The sequence below is a fragment of the Xenopus laevis genome, chromosome 3L, assembly GCF_017654675.1.
Source record: "Xenopus laevis strain J_2021 chromosome 3L, Xenopus_laevis_v10.1, whole genome shotgun sequence".
Lineage (NCBI taxonomy): Eukaryota > Metazoa > Chordata > Amphibia > Anura > Pipidae > Xenopus > Xenopus laevis.
In genome coordinates this window covers 862,270-873,157 of record NC_054375.1, presented here as the reverse complement: position 1 = coordinate 873,157, position 10,888 = coordinate 862,270, and the positions used below count along the sequence as shown (strand labels likewise).

At 46.6% G+C, this 10,888-nt stretch overlaps 2 protein-coding genes across 8 annotated transcripts in view; both read right to left on the bottom strand.

Moving 5' to 3' along the window:
- Positions 1-2,121: 2,121 nt before the first annotated feature.
- kcnj8.L (potassium inwardly rectifying channel subfamily J member 8 L homeolog) lies at positions 2,122-6,364 on the bottom strand. The gene is made up of 3 exons (XM_018251820.2): positions 5,948-6,364; positions 3,838-4,284; positions 2,122-3,327 (listed from the first exon to the last, which is right to left on the bottom strand). Exons 2-3 carry the CDS (start codon positions 4,188-4,190, stop codon positions 2,439-2,441), a joined length of 1,242 nt encoding a protein of 413 aa, XP_018107309.1. The 5' UTR covers positions 4,191-4,284; positions 5,948-6,364; the 3' UTR covers positions 2,122-2,438.
- A 3,548-nt stretch (positions 6,365-9,912) lies between these two features.
- LOC108710176 (ATP-binding cassette sub-family C member 9) overlaps positions 9,913-10,888 on the bottom strand; it is a 49,017-nt gene continuing 48,041 nt past the window's right edge. For 5 of the 7 annotated variants that reach the window (XM_041585768.1, XM_041585770.1, XM_041585772.1 and 2 more), the window contains one exon: positions 10,116-10,203. Coding sequence is in view for 2 of the 7 variants with exons in the window: in XM_041585767.1 (XP_041441701.1) it covers positions 10,066-10,203 (138 nt within the window). In the remaining 5 variants the exon portion in view is untranslated. Of the gene's footprint in view, positions 10,204-10,888 lie in introns of all 7 variants that reach the window. The other 2 variants (XM_041585767.1, XM_041585771.1) reach the window with 1 other exon arrangement.

Genomic DNA, 10,888 nt, shown 5'->3' with positions numbered 1-10,888 from the left:
AGGAGAGGGGATGAGAGACAGAAGGAGAGAAGCAAAGGGGGTTCGGGAGTAGGGAGACAAATGGGGGAGAGGAGAAATATAGAAGGGGAGAGAAGAGGGAGGATGGGGGAGAGTAAGGCCAAACAGTTGGGGGAGAAAAGGAAAGGAGAGGGGATGAGAGACAGAAGGAGAGAAGGGAAAGGGGGTTAGAGAGTAGAGAGACAAATGGGGGAGAGGAGAAATATAGAAGGGGAGAGAAGAGGGAGGATGGGGGAGAGTAAGGCCAAACAGTTGGGGAGAAAAGGAAGGGAGAAACAAAAAAAAGGGGATGACGGGAAAAGAGAAATAAAAGAGAACATTAGATAAGAAGGGAACAAAGAAGAGAACAGTTACAATATGACAGAAGAGATAAGAGGATTAATAGAAGAGGGAAGGAGTTGGAGGGCCCCGTGCCTGACGTTTCCTGGAGGGCCCCAGTCACACATTGAATCTATAGGCCTCATTGCAGGTTAGGAAGTAACGGGACATTCAACCCACATTGGGGCCCTCAGGCCGGGCTGTAAGGAATGGGCTGGGCTGCTGGTTCTGGAGGATCAGGGTTGACAATATTTCTGGAGTTTATTGGGCAGGAGGCAAAGGCTGGAGCAGAAATTCAGGTGAGAAGCGAGTGAGTTGGGGCTGATATTGTGAATAAAACTCAGTGTCGGACTGTGAGTGTCTGACACTGGGGCTGCCGCAGACTGTGCAGGAATAAAACAAGGACATGAGAAGAGGAAGCAGCTCAGTAAATGTATCCAGATGAGAGAAGTTCTACATCTCTGGGATGTGACTGGATCTTTGGACCAACATTATCCCTTGGGCTCATGACAATCTGTGAACTTCCCACGGTTCCTAGTGATCAGCTGCCCCAGCGAGGGGCCCAATACAGAGTGAGCTCCATATTATTTCTAATATAATATTTCTATACTGACAAACTGAACAAAAGTGGGAGCTGCAGTTGTACCAAGTGAAATGAAATGTGACTCCTGGGGCGTCAGACATACAAGGTTCCATGAGTTTAATCAGTTGGGACTTTGGGTTAATCAAGAAGGAACAGCCGTGTTATACATTAGTAATTCTCTCTAAAAAGCACCCGATACACAGACAGAGCCAACTCACGCAGTGGGCGGGGCTAGAACACTATGATGGAAGCTTACAGGGGAGGGGCAAGGAGACTGTAACTCAAGGAGTGGCCGGGGCTAGAATATTTTGATGGAAGGCCATGGGGGAGGGACAGGGAGCCTGGAACTCAAGGAGTGGGTGGGGCTAGAATACTCTGACAGAAAGCCATGGGGGAGGGACAGGGAGCCTGTAACTCAAGGAGTGGGTGGGGCTAGAATACTCTGACGGAAAGCCATGGGGGAGGGACAGGGAGCCTGTAACTCAAGGAGTGGGTGGGGCTAGAATACTCTGACGGAAAGCCATGGGGGAGGGACAGGGAGCCTGTAACTCAAGGAGTGGGTGGGGCTAGAATACTCTGACGGAAGGCCATGGGGGAGGGACAGGGAGCCTGTAACTCAAGGAGTGGGTGGGGCTAGAATACTCTGACGGAAGGCCATGGGGGAGGGACAGGGAGCCTGTAACTCAAGGAGTGGGTGGGGCTAGAATACTCTGACGGAAGGCCATGGGGGAGGGACAGGGAGCCTGTAACTCAAGGAGTGGGTGGGGCTAGAATACTCTGACGGAAGGCCATGGGGGAGGGACAGGGAGCCTGTAACTCAAGGAGTGGGTGGAGCTAGAATACTCTGACGGAAGGCGATGGGGGAGGGACAGGGAGCCTGTAACTCAAGGAGTGGGTGGGGCTAGAATACTCTGATGGAAGGCCATGGGGGAGGGACAGGGAGCCTGTAACTCAAGGAGTGGGTGGGGCAAGAATACTCTGACGGAAGGCCATGGGGGAGGGACAGGGAACCTACAATTCAAGGAGTGGGTGGGGCTAGAATACTCTGACGGAAGGCCATGGGGGAGGGACAGGGAGCCTGTAACTCAAGGAGTGGGTGGGGCTAGAATACTCTGATGGAAGGAGGGGGAGGAGCAGGCAGTCTGTGAAAATGATTGACAAGTATTCAAGGGTCACAAAGAAACAAACGCGGTCACAATGAATGACCTGAGTGTAAAGGGTTTATTGAAAGTGCCTAATGTATCCCAGTCCTCTAGTGCTCTGTATATACAATAGAATAAATATATATAAGACATACTATCATCATTCATTACCCTACTGCAGAATCCCAACCCCCATTTGACTGCTGTAAAGCCTATCTATCAAGCTGCCCAGGCTCACTTTCTGTCAGTCAGTGACATCACTGGGGGGGCGGGGCATCTAAAGGAAACGCTTTGAGAGGACGCGGTTTAAAAAGTAGGGCAATATATGGCAATAGTGATTTTTTGTACAATGTCAGATGAGTAGAAATGTAACCACATCAAGTATCAACCTGCTCTGGTGCCATAAACTGGACTTTGTGCATAATCAGGCCCGAGTTGTTGCGTCTCATTGAGTTGTTCCTTCTCATGGAGTTGTTGCGTCTCATGGAATTGCGTTTCCTCAGCGAGTTCTGGTGGGAGAGTTCGCTCTTTTGTAGGGCTTGGATCAGAATGGAGGGCTTTTCGTCCAACTCTCTGGCGCTGCATTGCGGAGCCGCCACTTTCACTATGTTCCCAAACTTGGAGTAATCCACCGAGTAGACTCCTTCTTCCTCCGTCACGATGGACACAAAGCGATGACCCCAGCGGATTTCGTCGGTGATGTAGGACGTTCTGGCTTGGGTGGTGATGCCGGTGGTTTCCACCACTCCTTCCAGGATAACGATCACTTCCAAGTCCTGAGTCGACAAATCGGAATAGGAAATCTCGTATAATGGGCTCCTCTTGTCTATCACGTGGCAAATAATCAGGGGGGATACGAGAAAAATATTGTTGCTCTCGATGTGATTTTCCACTGGAATGTCGATTTGGTGAATGGGAATGACCTCACCTTCCGGGGTGACAGTTTTCCTCACCACCTGTATGCGCACCGAGGCGCTGATGATCATGCTCTTGCGCAGGTCTCCGACCCGGAACATGAAGCAAAGTCGGTTGTTCCTCACGGCAATGACAGCATGGCGGCTGAATATCAGGGTCTCAGCCCGCCGGTGGGACTGCGCCGTCTTCATAAAAATGCACCCCAACATGACGGCGTTGACAATTAAACCCACAATGTTTTGCATTATCAACAGGGTGATGGCCAGGGGGCATTCTTCCGTCATCATCCTCCCTCCAAAGCCAATAGTCACTTGCACCTCGATGGAGAAGAGAAAGGCCGATGTGAAGGACCTAAAGTCAAAAAAAACCATCACTCAAATACAATATCCAATCAACATTTGAACATTAAAAGTTGGGGGGACATGGAGCAAAATGCTAATAAACTGACAACAAGCACCTTGTATTTTGGCCCACAATGCACCTGCACTCTCATGCCTTGCTCCACAAGTTAATAGTTGCTACTCTTCTACAAGATAGGTATCACATGAGTAGGACATGGACATTCCTTTGGCATGCCTCATTCTTGTGTTCCATCAGGAGTTGCAAGGGAGTAGCACTAGGGGCCCAAGGCATTCTACAGTTCTGTACACTCTACATGACTCCATGGGAATTTAGATGGACTAATGCATGTTATCTCCAACTCTTAAAGTATAAGCCTTTGTTGATATTTCGTGTTTGAGGAAGCTATACAACTTGGAAGCCATTGATACAGTATGAATGACCTACAGAAATGTGAGGCAAAGAGCTACTTTTAGGAACCTCTTGGTGCTCACAAGGAAAATATTAATAATACAGACTTACTTGACATTGGTCACACATGGCTCCAGGTTCTTAATGTTGTCCCTGATGTCCATGTCTCCATGTGCAAAAGCCACCAGCCACCACATCATGGCAAAGAGCAACCAGCTGCAGAGGAAGGACATGGTGAAGATGACCAGTGTGTGCCGCCATTTCAGGTCAACCAACGTGGTGAAGACGTCCTGTAGGAAGCGGCCTTGCTCCCGGATGTTTTTGTGAGCCACATTGCATGCCCCACTCTTGGCTACAAATCTGGCTTTGCGCTGGTGATCATGGACTCTTGGCTTCCTGAGATTCTCAGCTGCAATTCTGGCTAGGACATATTCTTCTGGAATGATGCTCTTCCGTGCTAGCATTTTGCCTCTGGCATATTCTGCTGCCCCCCAGGAAAATGCTGCTTAGGTGGGTGCTATAGCTCCAAGGGGATCTTCTGTCATCGAAAAGTGGACTCTAAAGCAAATGTAGTATTTCAGAAGGATTAGGTAACAATAGGCTTCAGTTTAGCAAACATTTAGCACTTCCAAGTAGATATCAAGGTCTCTGGTGGCCCTCAGGAGGTCCAGTCTGACACTAAATACATTTTAGGGTATAGTGAAACAAAGAAGAGAAAGGATCTCAAAACACAGAGATATCCAGGACATAGAGGGACTGTAAATTTTATGGAGACCGAGATATAGAGGAACTACAAACATTAAACAGATGTCTAGAGGTTAGATGTTTTGGTAAATAGAGTTTAGTGTCATGGAGGCACCAGAGTGTTTATCAGGGTACACTTGTAGTAGATGGACTGCACAGCTGGGGTCAGCAGCCAGATGATAGGGTGTAGTTAGGTAGCAGTCAAGGGTAAGTGGTTGACTGCAAGAAATAGTGGGTGCATGCTTTGATGCATTGATGGTAGATACTAGTCAATGGTGGAGGTTTAGGTTGAAGGGAAGTGGCCAATGTTTGACCAGTAGGATACACTATAGACTGAAGGTTAGTTGTATTGACATTGTACTAGAGGGAGGCATTATTTGGGGGATAAGTTGAGCAAGGAGCTTGTGGCTTGTGATACGTTGGCCTTTATACTACTATATGTAATGGGTCAAAGTTGGAATGCACTATATGGGGTAGTAGACGAGGGTAGGTTGCCCTGCAAGATGTAGCAAATGGAAAATTTGGCATTCCAAGCAATTAGCAAAAACAGTTTGTAGAGAGGTAGTGGTTGTGGTAGGTTGCACTGAAGACTGTAGTGGTTGGGGTTAGGTTTGACTGTAGGAGGTAGTGCACGAGTGCTAGAATTTACTGTTGAGAAGAAGGAGGAGGTGACACTGGGGAACCAGACATTGAAGGTCAGACTGCAAAGTAGTGAGTGGGGTAGGTTGCACTGTAGGTGTTAGTAGATAGAACACTGCTAGGGGTTGTGCCCAGGACAAAGGCAAAAGCAGCAGGTTAGGTGGCACTAACAACATTGAGTCTGGAGGTAAGTGTATGTACTGGAGGTGGGTAGGAGATGTAGGTGAGGCTCCCTGTAGGTACAGAAGAGGTTGGGAATACGCTGCATTGTAGGTGGAACTTGCACATTAGAGAACAATGCAGGGAGGTTATAGGGCAATGTTCATACATTTTGGGGTTCATTTACTCTATAGGTGGTTAGAGCTTGTTGACTGTTGGTGGGTGGGTAGGAAAGTGCACATTGTGCAGGGAATGTTAGAGTCCCCTGTATGGAGGGAAATGTTGGGTTTGGGATGCAGAATAGGGTTACAGGTTGGGGGGCACTGCAAGGAAGGGAATGTTGGGGTTCGGGGGGCACTGCAGGGAATGAGAGATAAAGATACACAGTGGGGGCAGTAGCACAGTTCACCCTATACACAGCACATTCCTTAGATCAGAGGGTGCAGGGTGAGAGGGGGGCAGAAAGAGAACTGAACCCCCATTCATCACCCTAACCCTTAAGTGTCTCCTCGGCTGCCCAGTTTGGCCCCACAATCCCATTAAATCCCACCCCCCAGATCAGCACAATGTGTGTCTCTTCCCCAGTAAGACTTTATTACTGCACCCAAATAATCCCCCCCCCAGGTTCTCTGCAGACAAGGGGGCGACTAAAAGATCCATAGGAACAAGAGAGACTCACCTGAGGGCCACATTGTAGCACAGACTGGGGGCTTCTCTGGTGGGTGGGGGTTCAGTTCCTGTATCAGTTGCTCTTTGCACCCCAAGACTCTGTAGCAGGTCCCCCCTTATTATCAGTCCAAGTGGTGAGTGTCCCAGACGAGTGATGCCCCCTCCCTGCAGAGCCGTTGTCCCCTGTCAGACTGGGAGTCGCTCCGGTGGGACCCCTGTGTCTCTCACAAAGTTTCTGTGCAAGTTCTCCTTTAATCAGCGAGAGCCCCAGGCAGTGACGTAAAGGGGAGGAATGTGAGGGTCTGGGCTGAGGAGCAGATGTTCCACTCACTGGATCAGTCACACGGGGGTCCTGGGGGAGGCTGAACCCCAACAACGATGTCCCTGGCACAGAGGGGCCCCGGCTGATCTCTGGCTCCAGCCCTGACTCAGGTTATCACAAGACAAATATTTGTACTGACTGGGACAGAACACAAACAGCTCAGGGGCACTGGGAGTTGATCATTTCCCTGACTTTTATCCTCTCCCCACTGACAGGGGGGGGGCACCAAACTGACCCAATAACTCAATCTCAACCCTCATTTCACATTCAGCTCTGAGGAAATTCAAAAATTCAATCAATTGTGAACAGAAAAGATTTCTGATTTCGCTTCTACTGGACTTGGTGCCTCTCTACCGGGAGCGAAAGGAAAGGCTTTAGTATTGGGGCGTCAGTATTGGGGCGTCAGTATTGGGGCGTCAGTATTAGGGCGTCAGTATTGGGGCATCAGTATTGGGGGGTCAGTATTAGGGCGTCAGTATTGAGGCGTCAGTATTGGGCCGTCAGTATTGGGGCGTCAGTATTGGGGCGTCAGTATTGAGGCATCAGTATTGGGGCGTCAGTATTGGGGCGTCAGTATTGAGGCATCAGTATTGGGGCGTCAGTATTGGGGCATCAGTATTGGGGCATCAGTATTGAGGCGTGAGTATTGAGGCGTCAGTATTGGGGCATCAGTATTAGGGCGTCAGTATTGGGGCATCAGTATTGGGGCGTCAGTATTAGGGCGTCAGTATTGAGGCGTCAGTATTGGGGCGTCAGTATTGGGGCATCAGTATTGAGGCGTCAGTATTGAGGTGTCAGTATTGAGGTGTCAGTATTGGGGCATCAGTATTAGGGCGTCAGTATTGTGGCGTCAGTATTGGGGTGCTAGTATTGGGGCATCAGTATTGGGGCGTCAGTATTGAGGCATCAGTATTGGGGAGTCAGTATTAGGGTGTCAGTATTGATGCGTCAGTATTGGGGCATCGGTATTGGGGAATCAGTATTAGGGCATCAGTATTGGGGCATCAGTATTGGGGTGTCAGTATTGGGGCATCAGTATTGGGGCTTCAGTATTGAGGCGTAAGTATTGGGGCGTCAGTATTGGGGCATCAGTATTGGGGCACAAGTATTGGGGCATCAGTATTGGGGCACAAGTATTGGGGCGTCAGTATTGGGGCATCAGTATTGGGGCACAAGTATTGGGGCTTCAGTATTGGGGCATCAGTATTGGGGCACAAGTATTGGGGCATCAGTATTGGGGCACAAGTATTGGGGCGTCAGTATTGGGGCATCAGTATTGGGGCACAAGTATTGGGGCTTCAGTATTGAGGCGTAAGTATTGGGGCATCAGTATTGGGGCACAAGTATTGGGGCATCAGTATTGGGGCACAAGTATTGGGGCGTCAGTATTGGGATGTTATAAGGATGTCATATTGTGTATCAACCAGTAGGGATGCACCAAATCCACTATTTTGGATTGGGCCGAATCGGGCAGAAGGAGTCATCCAAATCCGAATCCTGTTGAAAAAGGCAGATTTCTGCCCGAATCCTGAACTGAATCCTGGATTCAGCGCATCCCTATAAACCAGGAAGTTGCCTAATTCAGGATTTGGAACCAGTTTCTGATTCATCCACAACCTAAATGTGTATCCCAAACGGATCCGAACCCTGGGGCACCTCAATAGGAATAGGACTCATTTGTGCTTTAGGCTTTGGGTTTGTTTGGGATTTGAACCAATCTCTTGTGGAACCCAAATATTAAAAGGTTTCAGTGGATCCCTAATAACAACTCCCAGTAGCCCCTCCCCACTGCCAGACACAGCTCTATACACAGCATAGTTCCCCTTTAAATACTGATTTACTTCCTGCATGAAAAAGTGTCCTTAGAACCCCATTACATGATGATATGAACCCCAACTCCTGTGGAACCCCATTATTGTAATAATAATAAGAAAGACTTTACCCCAGTCCAACCCATAGCCTTGTTATATGATCCCCCCCCCAGAGGCTGAACTGAAGGTCCATTTGAAGTTTTTAAAGGACCAGTAACATCAAATTTTTTATTTTAAAAATCGCTAAATCTTTATTACGAAATAACTTACCTAAACTCCGCCTGCATTCCTCTTCAGAAAAGGCAACAGGGCAAGGATCCATCGTGCGGCGCTCGATTTCTCCTCCCTGGGTATCTCCTATAAGGAAGGCAGGGAGAAGAAATAGAGCGCCGCATGATGGATCATTGGATCAACTTTTCTGAAGAGGACTTTCACAAGTTATTTCTTAATAAAGACTTAGCGATTTCAAAGTTTAATTTGTATGTGTGTTTTTTTTTCCCGTTGTATACTAACGATTTTTTTTAAAAAAAAATTTGATGTTACTGGTCCTTTAAGGCTTTACCCGTTTATTCGCTCCTGGCGAATAAATTCTCCCATCACTACTGTTTAGATGAATAAAATCCAAGGTCTATTTATTGCTCTTGAGTTGTTGCTTAGTCAAATAGCCAGGGTTGTCATCAGGGGGTACAGGGGGTACCCCAGTCAGGGGCCCAATAGTAGAGGGAGGTCGGAGGAATGCAAAGGGCCAATAGGTGGGCAGCAAATGGGACTGGGCTTGTGTGCTGGGCATGGTTTGGGTGGATTGTGGGTGTATTTGGGTATAATACACAAAAGCCATGAATATCTGTAAATGATATCCTTATAAACAGTGACTAGTGATGTCATCAGTTATAAACGGTGACTAGTGATGTCATTAATTATGAACGGTGACTAGTGATGTCATCAGTTATAAACAGTGACTAGTGATGTCATCATTTATAAACATTGACTAGTGATGTCATCAGTTATAAACGGTGACTATTGATGTCATTAATTATGAACGGTGACTAGTGATGTCATCAGTTATAAACAGTGACTAGTGATGTCATCATTTATAAACAGTGACTAGTGATGTCATCATTTATAAACAGTGACTAGTGACGTCATCAGTTATAAACGGTGACTAGTGATGTCATTAATTATGAACGGTGACTAGTGATGTCAACAATTATAAACTGTGACTAGTGATGTCATCAGTTATAAACGGTGAGTAGTGATATCATCGATTATAAACGGTGACTAGTGATGTCATCAGTTATAAACAGTGACTAGTGATGTCATCATTTATAAACAGTGACTAGTGATGTCAACAATTATAAACTGTGACTAGTGATGTCATCAGTTATAAACGGTGAGTAGTGATATCATCGATTATAAACGGTGACTAGTGATGTCATCAGTTATAAAGGGTGACTAGTGATGTCATCAGTTATAAACGGTGAGTAGTGATGTCATTTCTGTCACATGACTCACTAAAATTTGTGTATTATAATAAATAAAGTAGCCCTTGTTGGAAAATATGAGGATATTAAAGCGACTTATAATATCCTTATCTTTTCCAGTAGTGGGGACTTTATTCACTATATAATGGAGGCATTTTTCCCTTTAGGCCCCATTCTACTTAATGGGCAGGATCCACTAGTCAATGGGCCCCGGTTGTTGGGGGATTATTAAGGCAGACCGGGTGTAAGTGAGTAGTGTGGGACCCCATGATCTGCCGGTGGCCCTGGGAATAGTAGAGAAAGTATTTTCCTTTGGCCCAGGCTTTGTGGAGCTGAAATAGAAATACAAAGAGGCCGTTTGTTTCGCCATGCTGAAAGTTTATTTGCGTGTGAGATACAAACATAGGAAACGTTCGATTAAGAGACGCCGTGGTTTAAATACAAAATAGAAATTTCCTTTTATTAAAAAAACACACAAAAATCTATAAAAATCCTCGTTCCGTTAGAAAACGCGTCACATGTCGGCGTGGACGAAGGAAGCGAAAATGCTGCCCTCCTGCTCCAGGAGGTTCCCCGGGGTGTCGGACTCCAGAATATTCCCGCGCCGCATTACGATCACCAGATCCGCCGTCAGGATGGTGTGAACCCGATGCTGGAGACAGAGAATAAAAGAATCAATGTTTCTACAACTGTCACATCCCATAGCAACGGGTCCAACTGTCATTTCATTCATTCCCAACAGGCACATCCCTCATCCACCATCTTATACTGAGGGGGAACTGACAGTGCAGCAGAGGAGAAGCACAACAGGTCAACTCTGGGGTTTCTATACCAGGAAGTGGCCAGGTTTCTTTTTAGGGGTACATTTGGGGTCATTTATTAACGTCCGGATACTTAAAACTGGGAAAATTGCTATAAAATCCTAATTTTTAGTGGAAAAAACCCTTAAAATTTTTTGTGATTTATTATAACCGGAGGATGGAAAAAATTCCAATCCGAAAATACTCCATCTCCGGGCTGTCGGGGTCCTATCGAGGTCAATGGCAAAAAACCCATTTCAAATTTTTTTTGAAAAAAATTGGGGGTTTCAAGTGATTTTGATTTGAAAGTTTCGGCCATGAAACCTGAAAAAATCCGTTTGTTTTTTTCGTTTCCGAACTGATTTTATTGAGTTTTTTCAATGATAAATAAGGTCAAAGCGTGGATTCTAGTTTGGTCGGACTTTTTTTTACTGAAAAAAACGGAGTTTTGATGAATAACCCTCATTCTCTCATTGGGGGGGTCAGTTCTAGGGTTCTGGGGGAGACTGAAAGTAAAATTGCTGTATTTGCTGGTGA